General features: G+C 37.0%; 1 protein-coding gene across 6 annotated transcripts in view; it reads left to right on the top strand.

Annotated features, from left to right (window-relative positions):
* The window catches only part of DGKB (diacylglycerol kinase beta), a 782,610-nt gene that overhangs the window by 277,069 nt on the left and 485,432 nt on the right, over positions 1 to 20,109 (top strand). For 4 of the 6 annotated variants that reach the window (XM_004377414.2, XM_023732276.1, XM_004377413.2 and 1 more), the window contains 2 exons: positions 3,364 to 3,396; positions 14,315 to 14,431. In XM_004377414.2, the coding sequence (XP_004377471.1) occupies positions 3,364 to 3,396; positions 14,315 to 14,431 (150 nt within the window). The remainder of the gene's footprint in view (positions 1 to 3,363; positions 3,397 to 14,314; positions 14,432 to 20,109) is intronic. The other 2 variants (XM_004377415.2, XM_023732275.1) reach the window with 1 other exon arrangement.

Here is a 20,109-nt window from a genome sequence, read left to right as displayed (position 1 = left end):
TCAGTTCCAACTCATAGTGACCCTATGTACAACAGAACGAAACACTGCCCAGTCCTGCGCCATCTTCCCAATCGTTGCTATCCTTGAGCCCATTGTTGCAGCCGCTGTGTCAATGCATCTCATTGAGGGTCTTCCTCTTTTTTATTGACCTTCTACTTTACCAAGCATGATGTCCTTCTCCAGGGACTGATCCCTTCTGATAACGTGTCCAAAGTATGTGAGACGTAGTCTTGCCATCCTTGCTTTTAAGGAGCATTCTGGTTGTACTTCTTCCAAGACATATATATACCTATATACAACATATGGAGCTCTGGTGGCACAGTGGTTAAGAGCTTGGCTGAGAACCAAAAGGTCAGCTGTTCAAATCCATTAGCTGCTCCTTGGAAACCCTATGGGGCAATTCTACTCTGCCCTGTAGAGTCACTGTGAGTTGAAGTCAACATGACAGCAATGGGTTTGGTTTGTTATACAACATGTATATGTGTCCACACACATACATTTTATATATATATAAATATATATATTATTATGTATATAAATATACATATTATTAAGCTAACTATTTAAAAGTAAATTACAGGTTGTATTACAATCCACTTTTAATTACTTTAAGATTTTAAATACTTCTAAGATTAAGGACAATTTTCTACATAATGATAATGCTATTATCACACCTAACAAAATTAACAATAATCCCATAATATTAATCATTATTCTGTCCCTATTCACATGTCCCTAATTGCCCCTAAAATATCTTGTAACTTTTGTTTATTTATTTATTTTGGGCAGGGCAGGCATTTACCAGCATCCATTTGACATTACATTTGGTTGTTATTCTGAACAATTTTGATAACTATAATCTTTTCATTGGCTTTCCAATGCCTTGCTCTATACAGACATAGGTACAGTGGGCATAGGATCTTCACAAGGCAAAAGGTATCTGTCACTCATGCCCTGGAGGCTGTTCGGTGAGTGTCTTGACTTGGCTTCTTGAGAGCCTCTGAGAACTTCTTGGGTCCATGGCATAAGATAGAATAAGGAACCTTGGGTTAAGACACGAGATCTACACTTGAGGGAAACAATCATTTATATATTATAATAACGACAGAAGAAAGACTGCATCCATATCTTGCAATATTTACTCAAACCTCATGCTATCAATGTGGAATCATTGAGAAACTTAGTAACTGAAAAAAAGCTTTGAGCTGGCCTGGATTGAAGCTAGCCAAACATTTTGCTCACCACCTATTGTCCCAGGTGTTACGTATAGTGAGTTTGACTCAGAAGTCAAGAATATAACTGAAATAAGGAAGCTTCCAAAGAAAGCACTACCAAACCTGTTGTCAGTACATCTTCGAAATGACAACCATTATTTCTATAGGATTTCCCTGTCAACAAGATATTAAACCAAAGTTATCCTCCTAGACTTCATGATTTCTTGTGCCTATGAATCTGGAGCTGCAGTATTGTCTACTTATATTATGGACCTATCTGCTATATAAAGTTGTATTCCTAGGTGCCTTAGTTTTTTCTCTAGGGTTGTCCTAGAGGTCTTTTCCTTTTGTGCCACTTTTGAGTACTTTGGATTCTTCTAGACCATCTCCGTGCTGAGCGTCTGTGAGACTACCGCCTCACCTTCCATAGATGTAGCCATTTATTATTTTCGATAATGAAGCCTCCCTGAAGCTCTACTGGGAAATGAAGTAAATAATCTTGTGCTCAGATTTCTCAGACCCATCTTGGAAATCTCCCTCACATAGTTTGTTCCTGGTAAGGAAACTGAAACATACTGACCTGTACACCCCTTTTCAGGGATGAACAAATGTCTAAGAATTCCAAATTCCTCATCCAACTTTCCTACTCCCCCTGCACGGGGAATCTTTATCTAGTATTCTGTGTAATTTGTCAAGTATTCTTCCAAATTTATGTTTTATGTTTTAAGTCCCATAGGGTGCAGACTTTTGGAATTCAGTAGCCTTTTTCTCTGTTCCTGCCATTAAAAAAAAAAAAAAACCTTTCCAGTATCAGTGGATGATCTAGAAGGAAGTGGGGTGGATAATAGAGATCTTTAGGGAACAGTGTTGGTTATTGTCTTAGTTAATGCCTTAGTTTCCTAGGGCTGCCATAACAAAATACCACAAAGTGGTTAACTTTAAAGATGACAAACTTAATTTCTCACATTTCTGAAGACTAAAAGTCCAAATCAGGATCTCAGCCTGTCAATTCCTTCTGTGGGCTTCTCTCCTTATTTCTTGTGGCTGCTGACAATCCTTGATGTTCCTTTGCTGCTTATAGATCCACCTGCCTCCATAGTCACATGGCAACTATATTCCCGCTATGTGTCACCTCCTTTTCATAAAACACCACTCAGGAGGAATTAAGACTAGGACCTACCCTGCTCCTGTAAACCTTGTTTGATCCAAGTGATAACAAAAGAAAAACCCTATTTCCCTAAGCAAGTTCACATTCATAGCTACAGGGATTAGGACGTCTACATATTTTTTTGGGGGGGACACTATTCAGTCCATAACAGTATCATTTGAAAAGCATTATCTTGCCACACAACCTTTCAGTATTAAGATCTGTGAATAATGATATAGGAAGAACTATCATGAAGACCAGCTTCAGTATATTGAATCTTATCTTTTTTTTAATTATCACTTTCAAGTAAGATCTTGCTACAAATTTATTTATTTTTTTTACTCATTTAATTGAATATTTTTCTTCATTTTCAGAATATCACCAAATAAAATCAACATCATAAACTATGTCTATATCAAAAAGACACTGAGTATTTTTAGGAAGTAATGATAGTTGGACTGGAAAGTGGAATAGCGGACTTGTTAAAGAAGCAAATTAAAAAATTTAGTGGGGATGACTTATGAAGCATGGGAGGAAGACCTGGCTATCTGCTCCCATAGAGATTACAGCCTAGAAAACCCTATGAGGCAGTTCTACTCTGTCCTGTAGCATTTCTATGACTCAGAATTAACTCCATGGCAACACGAGGGGGGATATGAAGGATAATGCAACGTGGAGATGAATTCTTTGAAAATGCTAATGTAATGTATCACTATTGTAAAGAAATCTGTGAAGCTGACCAAGGATGTTGATCAGTGCACTTTAAATAGATGAAATTGTATTTTGGAAAAGTAAATCCACCACCTAACTCACTCTGCATGAGAGTATTCCTTATTTTGTGAAAAGGTAGATATATTATTTTATGCAATGCAAATAAGCACAAAAATTATACCAAGGAAATATGTTTGTAATTTGTCTATTTCTTTCACAGAAATGTAGTGATCTAAAAACTTCATTGGTGATTTTTTTTCAACTTTAATATGAACTTCTCTTTTTCAACAGACTCTGCCCACTTCAGGAGTCTCAGTTCCTGAGGTGCGTAAGCGAAAAAGATTTTCACGTTTGCAATTGTAGGTCATTACACATTTTATATATAGTAACTATAAAGAAAATTTTGAGTTGGCTCAGTGACCTATTAATGTTAATTTTCATATTTTATTTTTCCCTATATTCTAAATATTCTGAAATGGAATCTTTAGATTTTCAGACTTGAAATATTTCTAGTCTACATTTGTGAAAAGCACTAGGAAAACAGGAAGTTATGTAATGCAAAGTATACAGTGAAAAATAAAGGCTAATTTCCAAAATTTTTGCCAGTGTATGAAAAAATGTTGTTGTTCTTATTTCTAATGTTAAAATGTAAATATGTTCCAGAAAATCCAAAACAATTCAATTCCTTAAGCCATCAAAATGTAGTTTTCAATGATAGTATGTGGAGACACTCTCTTACTTAAAAGTGCCCATCACTTTAAAAAGAGTACATCTGCATCAATCGTTTATTAGCACCTGACATTGTATAGAAAGTCATTGGAATAAAATACGGTCACAGGATAAATGACTTTTATTTTGAAAATAACTGTAGACATTGCCACAGCATTTATTTTCAGGTAAAGTGTCAGTTTTACCTTTGCCTTAATGAACAGAATTTCTATATTGTTCTATGAAAATATCCTATTCAATTGTTAATATTTCATAAGAAAATGCCCCAGAATTATATTTGATTCTGCTTGTTGGGGAAAAACATTGTTTATAATATATGATTAGTACTTAAGGGTATGAATTTATTTAGAGGATAATATAATTGTGCAAATGTGTATACCCCTCTCCAAAAAAAGTATCTAATCAGTGCAGACAGCCTCATTGAATTAAAAAAAAAACAAACAAAAAAATAAAACTTTATAACTAGAGACTTACTTTAAAATATACTGGAAATATACCTGAAATAGTTTTCTAGACCAAGAGCAATATTAAGCTGCTTTATATACTTTAAGTCAGTTGATAGTGTAACTATCATAATTATTATAAGACCAAAAAAAAATGTTGCCGTCAGTCGATTCTGACTCATAGCGACCCTATAGGACAGAGTAGAACTGCCCCATAAGGTTTCCAAGGAGCAGCTGGTGGATTCAAACTGCCGACCTTTTGGTTAGCAGCCCAACTATCAACCACTGTGCCACCAGGTCTCCTATTATAAAAGAGAGATGTTAAGTTTCACCCTCAAGACACAAAAGTATTAAGAAGGTACATTATTTAATCTAATTATTTAAGTCTAAGAGAATTAATTTCGTGTCTTCAGGTCTTTGTGTGTGTTTTGTTTTCCCCTATCATAGTCCAACAAGTGAGTATAAGCAGTGCATTTGAGATTTTCAGTTTTCTCTTTAGACTTGTTATCTCTGAAAATCTCCCATATTCAGCTATATAATTTGTGTCATTTAATTTGAAGAAACAGAACAAAATTGCTGTTTTCGTACTATACTCCTTTGTTAAAAAAAGGATTTTTTTTCTGATATACATGTATGTGTGTATATATATATTTATAGTTGTCCTACATTGTGCTTTCTTTTTCTGACAAGATGTATTGATTTACATCAACTTAAACTTTTCGCTATTCCCCCAAATCATTGTATAAGTTTCTTCAGCTGTGTTGTTCCAAAATTTCCCTTAAGCTCATGTATGAATATATATAAGTGAACATGCACACACACACACACACACACACACACACACACACACACACAGGCAAGAAGCTTTATTTTTCACCATCAGGACATTGTTCCTTGTTTGAAAAATTCTGTTAGAATTTGCTGAAAAATTTTGTTGAAGTGTGTGTGGGGGCATATAGAAAGATAAGTACATATCTTTACTTGAAATAGGTAAATGTACATTCATTGCCTGCACTTCTGAGGTAGGATCAAGGGCTTTTCTTTGAGGATAGGTCCAGTAATTGCAAAGGGCATATATTTTTTTGTGGCATAAACCATACTCATATCACTCATGATTTTCAGTTTCAATTATTTTAAAGTGTAACAGAACTCAAGTACATCTGTGAAGCAATTTAAGTGTAAAAATACTCCTAATTTATTATTTAGTCCAAAAGTTTTTACAATTGTATCCAAACCTAACTTATCTGATATATAAATAAAAAAAACAAACCAGTTGCCATCGAGTTCATTGCAACTCATGGTATCTCCATGTGTTTCAGACTAGAACTGCGCTCTGTAGGGTTTTCAAGGCTGTGATCTTTAAGAAGCAGATGGCCATACCTTTCTTCCAAGGTTCCTCTGGATGGTTTTGAACTGCCAAGCTTTGCTAGGACTCCTGACTTATATATACACAAACCTTTAATTTATATGATCATTATAGCTTACCTTTATTATATCTTTCTAAAGCATGCAAGTTATTTTTCATAGAAACAACACTTTTCTTTCTTCACTCACTATTCAATGGTTTGGGCAATAATTAAATTACACAGTTATAAGAATAAGTGGAAACGGCTTAAAAAGATCAGGGACTATATAGTAGTCACTCATATGGAGTCAGCCCAACTGGCAGAAAGAGATTAAAGTGGGCATAGAAGAGAGTTTCCCTTGGCTTATAGATTTCAGTTTACCATGGGCATTGGTCAAGTACGATTTATAAACAGAATGGACTGGGAATTCAGTTGAGGTTGGTTACAAAGATTCCTTTAGTAAATAATTACTTTTTTTAAAATAGAATTAAAAAATGATTTTATAGTGGCACTGCCATATGCTAGTGTGCAGCCAAAATTAAATTATTTTGGCATAGGCCTTCTCATCCCTAAACTTTATTCCTTCCAAAAAGGATTTCTTGAGCATAAATCTTGTAAGTCATTTATACTAGTATGAAATTACCATAGGAGAGAATATACATATCATGTGTGATATGTGAAAATCAGAACTTGTGGACCAAATCGCAAATTATGCCTTCAAGTTTATGGAGTGAGTAGCACCTCCAGGTACTTTAAGGGTGACGTTTCATGTTGTCTACTTAGCGCCTTCCCCTCATCTCCCCTCAGCAAGCCCCACCCAAATCATCACAGTGATTATCCCCCAGTTTTGCCGACCTTGTAGACACATAGGTAAATAAAGTACTTTTTTGCAACACCAATGTACTACTGCTATTTAAGCTGCATATCTGTACTTTAGCAAGTAATAAAATTTAAAATTTTAATTATTTATACTTAAAAAAATATTGCCGTTTACTGAGTGACTATTTTATGCCAGAACGTTTATCTACATTTTCTCAACTAATCATCACATGGAAACTTCTTCCTATTTTAGAAATGAAATAAAGGATGACTTAGAGATGGTATATAACTTGCCAAACTTACACAGCAAATGAGAGATGAAGCTAAAATTTGGCCTCCAAGCCCCTTCTTTTTCCATTGCTCAAAGCTATTTTTGTTTATTTGTTTTTTAAATATGCACTTATTTAACTGAATTTAAAATATGAAATTTTTATACTGTATAATAATCATTTATGTTTTAAAACTTTATTAAAAAAATTAAGACTAGTTTGCTACCCAGCAGTAATAAATTTTGCTGCAATTTCCAAGGAATTCTAGTAAATTTAGAACTTTTGGCATTTATGAAAGTCATTTGTTTCCCTCAACCAGTAAAATGTTCAAATCCCACAGTAAATCAAAAAAAAAACAAATTCATTGCTGCCGCGTGAATTCCAACTCATAGTGACCCTATAAGACAGAGTAGAACTGCCTCATAGGGTTTCCAAGGCTGTAAATGTTTGTGGAAGCAGACTGCCGTCTCTTTCTTTTGCGGAAAGACTGACAGGTTCGAGTCGTCAACCTTTCCGTTAGCAGCCACTGCTTAACCACTGCGCCACCAGATCTCCTTACAGTAAGTCCACAGCAATTAAAGGTGAAGCATTGCATCTGTCCGTAAGTTGGTTTCTCAGAGTTTTTAACCTTTGTAAGTCCCAATAAGTGAGGTGACACTTCTGCTTCAGGGAGATCTTCAATACTATAAATATATATGTGATACCTTGGCTTAAAATTTTAGGTTTCTGGGAAATTCTTGTGGCCAAGTTGTACTGACAGGAAGGGCTAAGTCTCTCTGGGGCAAGTCAGGCAGTAGCAAAGAAAGGAAATTCCAAGATTCCAGTGAAGGCTGCTGCACATAGCAAAGCACTCGCCTTTGTGCCTTTGTACCAATCAAGACGCTTTGCTGCTGCCTGTCTCTCATGCTGAGGTCGGACAAAAAGAAGAAAACCCTGTGCTTGTGGTAATCATCACTTGCTGCTTGTAGTTTGCAAGTGATCAATAACAGCAGGCTTAAGCATTGTGGTAGACATGTCTTTTGGGAAAGCAGTTTTCAGCAATGTACAAATACTCTATGTCTGAGAATCAGAATAATATAGAAGAAAACTTCTTTTTTAGAGCACATATTTAAAGTGAGGTCCTTTTATTTCATTTATTTTATCTTCCTGTTTTCTGTGGATGGTCTTTTTGCTTTTCTTCTCCATTTATTATGATAATTATTATTCTGGTATTCTAATACAGTATATTTCCCAGTTAAGATCTGTTGTGCTATTTGTGGAGTGTAAGGATCACAAAACACTGAATTCTCTATTTAACATCTCTGCATAGCAAACACAGTGGTTAATATTTGAAAATGCTGAAATATCAATAACTGTATTTTATATTTTATAGTTATATATTCTATAATCTTTTATGCTTTTTTGTAACAGTAGCTCCTTTCAGTGTTTGAATAATTTCTATTGATTCAAACAATAATTTTCTCAGCCTTTTTATATCTAGAATAATTTATCTGACTGAAAGAAATTTGCCTTCATTATCACAAAATCATTTCTTTTGTGGTGTAGAGCCCAAAAACTCAGAGACTGAACGTGAAGTGGTGAACTGTGCCCCCTATTTTCAGAGAATAATTTTATCCTGAATAATGATGCAAAAGTAGTTTGGTGGGCTCCTCCTGAAACTTTTTAATAATTTCAGTATTGGGATTAATTTTCTTCAATATAAAAGAGCTCTGCCAAACCCAAACCAACCAAACCTGTTGCTGTTGAGTTGATTCTGACTCATAGTGACCCTGTAGGACAGAGTAGAACTCTCTCACCCCAAACATAAAAAACAAAACAAACCCATTGCCGTCCAGTTGATTCTGACTCATAGTGACCCTGTAGGACAGAGTAGAACTCTCTCACCCCAAACATAAAAAACAAAACAAACCCATTGCCGTCCAGTTGATTCTGACTCATAGCGACCCTGTAGGACAGAGTAGAACTCTCTCACCCCAAACATAAAAAACAAAACAAACCCATTGTCGTCCAGTTGATTCTGACTCATAGTGACCCTATAGGACAGAGTAGAACTGCAGCATAGGGTGTCCAAGGAGTGTTCGGTGGATTGACCAACCTGACCAAATTGACTGTTTGGTTAGCAGCCTAAGCTCTTAACCACTGCGCCACCAGGGCTCCACACTAAACATAAGCTAGGGAAATCCTGGGGGACAGCAGGTTTTTCAGGGATGCAATTGTTTCCCCTCCCTCTCTCTCATAAGGGAAAGAAGGAAAAGATTTTCTCAGTGGAAGTAGGAATAGATTCCAACTACTCTTTTGTTAGTTTGTGCTGCTTAAATAAAATATAGGGACTATCTCAGAGAAACTTATATATGATTTAGAAATAAACATAAAGCGAATGACTACAATAACAAGAAAGTCCTGGGAAAAAATTTAAATATTATGTGTCCCCTACTTTTAAATGTTCAGTTTTGATTAATTCCGTAAATTCTACTAGGCATTTTTCCTAAAACAGTGAAATTATTTGGTTTTCTTGGCATGTGTGTATTGAAACAAATGTTTTCAATTTTAGTGTTAATAGATTATATAATAAACTATACATACAGATGGATCTATTAATGAATTTTTTTGTTAACTTGCTATATGCCTCTTTCTCATAATCCTAGATTTCAAAATTAGAATCTAATCAAGTAAAATCTCAGTTTAGGATTTTAAAAGTTATACAGTCATATGTCGCATAATGGCCTTTCAGGCAATGTCCGGACCGCTTATACGTCTGTGGTCCCATAAAGTTGTTATAGATTTCAGAAATCCCGATCGGAGAACGGGACTTAACAGATTTTGTCAGGCTGCACTAAACAATCATGATGATCCTCAAAAACAAAGAAAAAATTGTTCAAGCTGTTAAAGGATAGGCTCCACTGAAAACTGCAAGGCTAACCAAAATGTGAGAGGGACCTATAGCAGATATGGAGAAATTGCTAATGACGTAGATTGAGGACCAAACGCAAAAGCAAATCCTTCTCAGCATGTTGACAGTCACTACTAAGGCATGAAGCTTGTTCAAGATTCTTAAAGAAAATGCAGGACCAGACGACAAATCAATTTTAGTGCCAGCTCCGGGTGGTTCAAGCACTTCAAACAACGTTTTTCCCTGCATAATATGAAAGTGAGTGGTGAGTCTGTGAGTGCTGGTGCGAAGGCAAGTAGAAGAATTTTTGAAACTTTAGGTAAATTAATTGTGGAGGGAGGTTATTTGCCCCAGCAAATTTTTAATATGGATGAAACCTCCTTATTCTAGAAGCAAATGCCTGAAAGGACCTTCATCCATAATATGGTGTTTGCACAATGTCCAAATCACATAACGTCCTATTTCACAGAATGTATCTTGGACGTTAAGTGACACATGATTGTATTTATTTTTTATATCTTCTTGTTTTAAAGCATTCCTGTAGTACACTCCACAGCTTACTCAGAAGGATGATTCCCTAGAGAGATATCAGCTCACTTAATCAACTGCTATTGGCTATGGGAGGTTCTTACCACACTGAAATTTTCCTAACCTATATGCACAGCCAAGAATAAAAATGTAGACGCCTGGATGTTACATCTTAGTCAGGGTTCTCTAGAGAAACAGAACCGGTAAGGTAGACTGATACATAAACACAGAGCACAAGTTTTTATTTTTTTTCATTTGTTTAAGCAATTGGCTCACATGATTGTGGGGGCTGCACAGTCTTAAATGTGTAGGTCAGGCAACATGCTGAAGATACCTGCAGTCTTGTGTCCCAAAATCTGTAAGTCAGGCAACAGGAAAAGAAGAGTGGAGGACTTCTGGCAAGATGTCTATTTATAGTCTGGAGGCAGAATACACCATAGGGAAAACTCCCTTTTTGCTCTTAAGGCCTTAAACTGATTGGCTGGGACTCACCCACATTATGGAGGGCAATCTGCTTTACTTAGACCAACTGATTTAAACACATATAACTACTTCATAAGCGTATCTAGACTAGTGTTTGACCAAACAACTGGCCACTATAACCTAGCCAAGTTGACACATAAAATTAACTATCACATGCAACAGATTATTCATATCACTTTATAGACATAAACTTAGATATTTTAAATTCCCAGTATTAAATAAATATATGAATAATCTGGTCATAAATATGTAATTCCAATGTGACTAAACAACTTAAATTTTATTTAATTCTTCTAATATAAGCACTTTAGAAACTAAATGCTAATAGCAATTAAACTGTTTGACAGAATAATTGTAATAAAATACATCTTTCAATTGTACATTTTTACAAAATATTGGTACCATGATCTGTTTACCTGCATGCAAGAACCCTGAAATAAATTCCTCCCATACTCACCAACAATATTACATTTTAGAGTTCTCAACACAAGCTGTTGCCGTTGTTGTTAGTTGCCTTCAAGTCAACGCGGACTCAAGGCGACCACACCCATACAGAGTAGAGCTGCTCCATAGAGTTTTCATGGCTTTGACCTTTCGGAAGCAGATTGACTCTGGGTGGGTTTGAACTACCAAACTTCCTGTTAGTAGTTCAGGGCGTAACCATTTGCACTACCTAGAGACTCCCAACCTAAGCTAAGCATTTTCAGACATAAACATTGTTTTTACTTATTTCAATAGACGCCTAATATGTAACTAGTGAAATATATATGCATCTGGAAATATAATAAACACTTTGCCTAATAGTATATTAATGGGAAACCAAATGGAGAACCCCACCTATTGTACATTATTCATAATTATAATTTTAATGTATTTCACATACATTCTAATATAGGCACAATGTGAAGGATTTTACATACTTCCTATTAAACCTTACACAACTCTGGCAAGTAGGTATTACTGCCTCCATTTTGCCAAAGAGTAAGCTCTCTAAGGACATGGAATATAAAGTGGCAGAGATGAGATACAATTCACATTTTCTGACTCAAAACTCATTCTATAATTCACTTGTTTTATGCATTATACTATTAATTATCTTTGGAAAAAATTGTAATTTGTAAGCTAGGAAATGAGGAGCTTTATTTTAAAATATCAATATTTTTGCCTGAAATTATGCTTTTATGAAAGCAGATTATTTTCCAAAGAATTTGAATTTGAGGAGCCCTATTACACCTTCTATTTTCAGTCACTCGAAAAACATAATGATTTTGCATCACAAAATTGCAAGATAAATGAACTATACTGATTAACATTTATTTTGTCCAGAGAAGCTTTCTGATCCATCTTCCTTTGATATACTTAAAAAGAGGTGTACTTTTTAAGGCCACTGAAAAGTATCATTACAAAAACCAGAAACTAAAAATATACCCTAAAAAAGAAAATATAGAGCCTATTATTGTGTGCATTGAGTTGATTTTGATTATAGTGAACCTGCAGGACAGAGTAGAACTAACCCAGGGAGTTTCCAAGGCTAACATCTTTATAAAAGCAGATTGGCACATCTTTCTCCTGTGATGTGGCTCGTGTGTTTGAATCGCTTAACTTTTGGTTAGCAGCTCAGTGCTTAACCACTGTGCCACCAGGGCTCCTTAGATATATATTAAAAAAAAAAAAACAGACAAAAAAACAAACTCATTGCCATCAAATGGAACTGCCTCATAGGGTTTCCAAGTAGTGGCTGGTGGATTCGTACTGCCAACATTTTGGTTAGCAGTCGAGCTCAATCACTATGGGCTCCTCCTTATATACAAAGGGCCTAGGAAGTGTATATCTGAATCAGTGATAAAAAATATGTAGCAGTCAATCTACTCTCCACTGGAGCACACATGGCAGACATTGCTAATCTTTCAGGACAATTATTCTCTCCGCCCCCCCCCCCCAACTGAGCCTAGACTGGGTCCATGAATCCTTCTCAACACAATATTGCAAGCATTTTTTTTTTTAAAAGTTTTTGTAATGTTAAGATTCATTCATTAGTACTGACCTCATTCAGGCATTGGTCTAGGGTTGGATGTTTAGCAGGGAGCTTACATTAAAGTGGGAGAGACCAGCAATAAACAAATGAATCAGATGACTTCAGATAATAGTAAAAATTATGAATTTAAAAAAAGAGGCTAAAGGGAATAGAGAAGCCTGTCTATTAGAGGGGACTGAAGTAAGTAAGGAGCAAGCCTGACAAATATACTGGGGAAAGTATTCCAGCGACTGCAAAGTGATTGAAAAAACATTGATAGAGCATAGCTGTGATCAAGGAACAGTGAAGTAACTGGTGCAGCAGTAATGGAGTGAAAGGGATGGGTATGATAATAGATGAGGATGGAAGGATAATGGCACCAGATTTTGTTGGTCCTTGTAGGTCTTGGAAAGGAATTTGGATTTTTGTCTGAATGAGATGAGAGCCATTTATCACATTGCTATGGCTGTTGTATAAACAATTGACTGTAGAGAGATAGAGATGGATGCATGTTGATCAGTTAGGTGATGATACAATAACCTAGTCAAAAAGATGATAGTGGTTTGAACTAGATAATGATGGCAAGGGTGAATAATGGTCCTGTTTAGAATTTACTTTGGAGAGATATGAGCAGAAATTAAAAAATAAATGTTTGGGATATTTTAGGTTTGATATGTGCTTTAGACACTCACGTGGAGAAATACAAAAGGCTTTTATGCACAGAAGTCAAGGTTCCAGGGAGAAGTCTGAACAGGCGATATAAATTAGAAGTTCTCATCATAAAATTGAAATTTAAAGTCTTGGAATTGAATGACATGCACCTAAAGACTAAGTGTAGGTAGTGAAGATTAGAGGTCCAAGGAAGAAGCCAAGCTTTATAGATTGTAAAACTGAAGGAGAAAGAATAAGAAAGAGACCTTGAGGAAGCAGTAAGTAGGATGAGAACTGAGAGAAAGAAGTGTCCTGGAAGTGAAGTGAGGCAAGTGTTGAAAAGGGAAAAAGAGGCCAAGTCTGTCAAATGCTGCTTAAAAGTTGAGAAAATGAAGACTGCCCATTCGATGCAGCAATCAGAAGTTGGTAGTGATTTTAATAAAAACTGATTTGGTGGAGTAATGGTTATAAAAGTTGATTGGGTTGGGCTGAAGAGAGAGTGAGAGGATAGGAAATAGAAACCAGGAGCAAACAATTCCTAAAAGGAATTTTTCCAGTATGGGAAATGGAGGAATTAGCAGGGTTGGTGTGAGTTTTAAGCTATATACCATCCCTGATATAAATAGTAGCTTAACACTCCTTCAGGTAGTTAGTATTCATTTTCAGTACTGCATGTGTTTATAAGCACTCTTTTTAGTACTCAGTTGTTAATCCTTTAAATTATAATCTGGTACTCTTTATCTGTACCACTGCTTATGACTATAATCAACTTCAGGTGATCTTTAATAAGTTTTAATAAAGACCCGTAATTGAGCACATAGGGATAATACAATTAGGTTTTCTATCACATCATGTCTTTAACCAATATTTTGATCATGCAGCTATTATATATAATGAGTCAAGTAGCTGGGCTAAAAGAAGCAACACTCATATTATTCACAAGAAACTTGAAATTGAGAAGTTGGGCCCAAGTTTGTAGTCATGAAAAGCTCTTCCACTAGTTGCCCTTTCAAAATGTTGACTTATTAAAAAACTCAACATTTTTATAAAAGGTTTTATTTTCCTTATAGGAAAGACAAGCAACAGTGAAAAAGGAAAAGGGTGGTTCCCAACAACCCAACAAAGTGACCGACAGGAGCAAAATGCAAAGAGCCAATTCTGTTACTGTGGATGGGCAAGGCCTGCAGGTATGATTTTTTAAAATCCAAATTTTAGAAGCTTTTGTATTTTGTTACTTTTATGCTCTTAGAGGGGCATGTGTCCAGCTATCAGCACAAGTATGTGAAGATAGCTCAGTAGAGTGTTTAAAAAAAATCTTTCTTAATTTATCAAGATGTCAGTCTTAGAGTTGATTGGCAGGGTGATATTCTGGCTAGATTAATTATGTATGAATGTTACCTCCATTTAAACTCATATTGGTAGGAAGTCTGTCAATCTGAAAGTTTTTGCAAGTTATTAAATATATACATGCGTTATATACATATGTGCATACTTATTTACAGGTATACTTGTGTATATGTATTTAGTATGGGTATGATACACAATTAAGTGTTCTGGAATTCCCATTCAATATGATAAAACTGTGTATATATATTTAGTATGAGTGGAATGTACAAAGTATGAATCAAGGAAAATTGGAAGTTGTTAAATGAAATGGAACGCTTGAAGATCCATATTCTAGGCATTAGTGAGCTGAAATGGACTGGTATTGGCCATTTTAAATTGGAAAATCCTATGGTCTACTATGCCGGCAATGACAAACTGAAGAGGATCGGCATCACTTTCATCATCAAAAAGAACATTTCAGGATATATCCTGAAATACAACCCTGTTGGTAATAGGATAATAGCCATATGCCTAAAAGGAAGACCAATTCATATGACTATATTCAAATTTAAGCACCAACCACTAATTCCAAAGATGAAGAAATTGAAGATTTTTACCCACTTCTGCATTCTGCAGTCTGGAATTGATAAAAAATGCAATCAAGATACATTGATAATTACTGGTGATTGGAATATGAAAACTGGAAATGAAGGAAGATCAATAGTTGAAAATATGATCTTGGTGATAGATACAATGTAGGAGATCACATGATAGAATTTTGCAAGACCAATGATGTATTCATTGCAAATACCTTTTTTCAAAAACATAAACAGTGACTATACACATAGACCTCCCCAGACAGAATATACAGGAATTAAATCGACTACCTCTGTGGACAGAGACAATGGAGAAGCCCAATATCATCAGTCAGAACAAGGTTGGGGCCAACTGCAGAACAGAACATCAATTACTCATATGCAAATTCAAGTTGAAGCTGAAGAAAATTAAAACAAGCCAACGAGAGCCAAAGGACAACCTTGAGTATATCCCACTGAATTTAGAGACCATCTCAGGAATAAATTTGACACATTGAACACTAATGACCGAAGATCTTAATTGTGGAATGACATCAAGTACATCACACATGAAAAAAGCAAAAGGTCATTAAAAAGACAGGAAAGAAAGAAAAAACCAAAAGCGATGTCAGAAGAGACTCTGAAAAGTTGCTCTTCAAAGTAGAGTAGCTAAAGCGAATGGAAGAAATGATGAAGTAGAAGAACTGAACAGAAGATTTCAAAGGGTGGCTTGAGAAGACAAAGTAAAATATTGCAGTGAAACATGCAAACATCTGGAGTTAGAAAGCCAAAAGGGAAGAGCACGCTGGGCATTTCTCATGCTCAAAGAAGTGAAGAAAAAATTCAAGCTTTCAGTTGCAATATTGAAGGATTCTATGTGCAAAAAGTTGAACGATGCAGGAAGCATCCAAAGAAGATGGAGTGAATACATAGAGTTGCTGTACCAAAAAGAATTGGTTGACATTTGGTCATTTTAGGAGGTAGCATATGATCAGAAACCAATGGTACTGAAGGAAGAAATCCAAGCTGCATTGAAGGCATTGGCAAAAACAAGGCTTCAGGAATTGATGGAATACCAACTGAGATATTTCGACAAATGGATGCAACTGTGGAAGTGCTCGCTCATCTATGACAAGAAATTTGGAAGACAGCTACTTGGTCAACCCACTGATAGACTCTATATTCGTGCCCATTCCAAAGAAGGCCATACAATGGAAAGAAGAAGTTATCTAATAATATCATTAATATCACATGCAAGTAAAATTATGCTGAATACAATTCAAAAACAGTTGCAGCAGTACATCAATAGATAGCTGCCAGAATTTCAAGTTACATTCCCAAGAGGATGTGGAATGAGGGATATCACTACTGGTGTTAGATGGATCTTGGCTGAAAGCAGAGAATATCAGAAAGACATTTACCTGTGTTTTATTGACCATACAAAGGCATTTGACTGTGTAGATCATAACAAATTATGGATAACATTGAGAAGAATGGGAATTTGAGAACATTTAATTAATTGTGCTCATGTGAAACCTGTACATAGACCAAGAGGCAGTAGTTCAACACAACAAGGGGATACTGCATGTCTTTTTTTTTTTTTTTTTTTTATTGTACTTCAGGTGAAGACTTACAGAACAAATAGTTTCTCATGAAACAGTAGTACACATATTGTTTTATGACATTGGTTAACAACCCCACAACACGTCAACCCTCTTCCTTCTCAGCCTTTTTTTTTTTTTTTTGGTGAAAATATGCATATCCAAAGATATACCATTTCAAAAATTTCTACATGCACAGTTCAGTGACATCGACTACACTCTTCCAGTTGGGCTGCTATTCTCACTTTAGATGAAGGCTTACAGAACAAAATAGTTTCTCATTTAACAGCTAGTACACGTGTTGCCCTATGACAATGGTTAGCAACCTCACAACACATCAACACTATCCTTACTCAACCTTGGGTTCCCTATCACCAGCTTTCCTGTCCCCTTCTGCCTTCTGGACCTTGTCCCTGGACTGCTGTGCCTCATTAGTCCCATTTGGTTTTATGGGGCTGTCCACTCCCCGGCTGAACGGTGAACCTCGGAAATGACTTCACCACTGAGCTAAAAGGGTGTCCAGGGGCAATCCTCTTGGGGTTTCTCCAGTCCCTGTCAGGCAGTAAATCTGGTATTTTTTTATGAGTTAGAATTATGTTGTACATCCTTCTCCAGCTCTGTCCAGAACCCTCTGTTGTGATCCCGGACAGAGCAGTCAGTGGTGGTAGCTGGGCACCATCTAGCTGTACTGGACTCAGTCTTATGGAGGCCTTGGTAGCTGTGGTCCATTAGTCCTTCAGACTAAACTTTTCCTTGTATCCTGTTCTCTTCATTCTCCCTTGCTTCCGAAGGGATGAGACCAGTGGAGGAAACTGCATGTTTTAAAATCGGGAAAGATATATGTCGGGGTTGTATCCTTTCACTGTACTTATTCAATCTGTATGCTAAGCAAATAATCCAAGAAGCTGAACTATATCAGGATTGGAGGAAGACTCATTAACAATCTATGATATGTAGATGACACAACCTTGCTTGCTGAAAGGGAAGAAGTCTTAAAGCACTTACTGATGAAGATTAAAGACCATAGCCTTCATTATGGATTACACCTCAACATAAAGAAAACAAAAATCCTCACAACAGAACCAATAAGCAACATCATGATAAAGGGAGAAAACATTGAAGTTGTCAGGATTTCATTTTACTTGGATCCACAAAGAACACCCACAGATGCAGCAGTCGAGAAATCAAAAGATGCATTGCATTTGGGAAAATCTGCTGCAAAAGGCCTCTTTAAAGTGTTAAAAAACAAAGATGTGAGGCAGGGCCAAGATGGGGGAGTAGTCAGACTCTTCTGGTGGACCCTCTTACAACAAAGACCTGAAAAAACAAGTGACTCGATTATGTATGGCAATCTGGGAGCCCTGAACATCAAAGGCAGAGTTGAGGAACCAGAGGGAGTGGCAGGGGGAGGGAGAGGTGGTTCAGAAGCAGCAAGGAGTTGCCAGATCTGACCTGGCAAAAGCCTGAGCCCTTCAGGCCTGATCAGCTTGGGGGTGAGTGGTGAGGCAGGCAAGTAGCCGTCCTTGGGAGGCACGTTTTCCACACTGGGAGAGACCCAGCACCAGAGAATCTACATGGCCACCCAGAAACAGTGAGAAGCAGCCCTCCACGAAAGATAAGTTCTTGTGAACAGCTTACTGTGCGGATAAAAAACACCCCCCTTAAGGAAAAACCTCTCTTCCATTTATGTCCCTGCTCCCTGCTCTGCACTGGGTCCCAGCCTGGCTTCAGCAATTGCCACAACCCCTGGGCTGAAAGTAGGATCCGTCACATGCCCGGAGCCATTTTCCCTGCCTCGGAGAAGGAACAAATTAACAAACGGGAAAAAATAAACCGTTGGCTCCTCTAAGCCAGGAACCCAGCGTAGGTACAGCTCCTTTGCCTAGGCACAGGCATAACAGATCCACAGACTTTGAGTGCCTTCCCCCTGCATATACTTGTGTGGGCCCGTCTCATCAGTGTAGGCCCTCATTACCACAGTACAACAGGGTATATACTGGAACTCTAACTTCAACTACTTCAGCTGTAAGGTGGCAGGATCTTGACATTTGACACTGCTCCGCCCATTAAACAATGTCTTCACCTACCCACATCAGGCGCCTGAAGACTGGTAGCTCCACCCACGCCACCTAGCCACCTGCGAGAGGGGCCCATGGATAAGTGGTGATCCCCAGTCCTTACAGCCAACAGCACTAGGTACTCATAGTCTGGCTGCAAAACCCACCCACCCACGAGCTCTGGGGAACAGGGGCATGCCTTCCACCTGGACAGTTGGGGGGGGACATCAGCCCCCTGCCTTGCTCAGAGTGTGTCCCCCTGCTGAAGCCAGATGTCTGTGCCTACACCAATCACCTATGCCTATATAGGACTGTGAGAGCCTACACCACACACTTGGTGGCTATCTACCTGGGCAACTGAGCTGAATCAGGAGTGGACAGAGTCCTGAGCTCACATACCTCGTAATAGATCTAACCACCTGGTGACAGGACATTAGAGCTTCATAGGTGCCAATAATCAAACTAGCTCATATGAGCAGCCAACTTGGGCATATCAAAACAAAACCAGAAGCTAGGACACAGTAAGCAAACATAAAATAAATATAACTTATTGATAGCTCGGAGACAACAGTCAATATCAAATCACATAAAGAGGCAATCCATGATGGCTTCAGTAAGCTCCCAAAGTAAAGAAACTAGAAATTTTCCAGAGGAGGAAAATTTATTAGAATTACCCAAGGCAGAATACAAAAGATTAATATACAGAACTCTTCAAGAAATTAGGAAGGAAATTAAGCAAAATGCAGAACTCACAATAGAGGAAATTAAAAAGATTATAGAACAGCATAATGAAAAATTTAACAGGCTGCAAGAATCCATAGAGAGACAGCAATCAGAAATCCAGAAGATTAACAATAAAATTTCAGAGTTAGACAACTCAATAGAAACTCATAGGAGCAGAATTGAGGCAATGTAAGTCAGAATTAGTGAGATTGAAGATAAAGCACTGGACACCAATTTATTTGAGGAAAAATCAGATTAAAGGATTGAAAAAAATGAAGACACCCTAAGAATTATGTGGTACTCTATCAAGAGGAATAACCTACGAGTGATTGGAGTACCAGAATGGGGGGATAACAGAGAATACAGAGAGAATTATTGAAGATTTGATGGCAGAAAACTTCCGTGATACCGTGAAAGATGACAAGATATCTATCCAAGATTCTTATCGAACCCCACACAAGGTAGATCCCAAAAGAAAGTCACCAAGACATATTATAATCAAACGTGCCAAAGCCAAAGATAAAGAGAGAATTCTAAGAGCAGCTAGGGAAAAATGAAAAGTCATCTACAAAGGAGAGTCAAT

This window comes from Trichechus manatus, unplaced genomic scaffold (genome assembly GCF_000243295.1).
Source record: "Trichechus manatus latirostris isolate Lorelei unplaced genomic scaffold, TriManLat1.0 scaffold00050, whole genome shotgun sequence".
Taxonomy (NCBI): domain Eukaryota; kingdom Metazoa; phylum Chordata; class Mammalia; order Sirenia; family Trichechidae; genus Trichechus; species Trichechus manatus.
The sequence above is the reverse complement of the archived record's forward strand: the minus strand, read 5'-3'. Positions and strand labels throughout refer to the sequence as shown.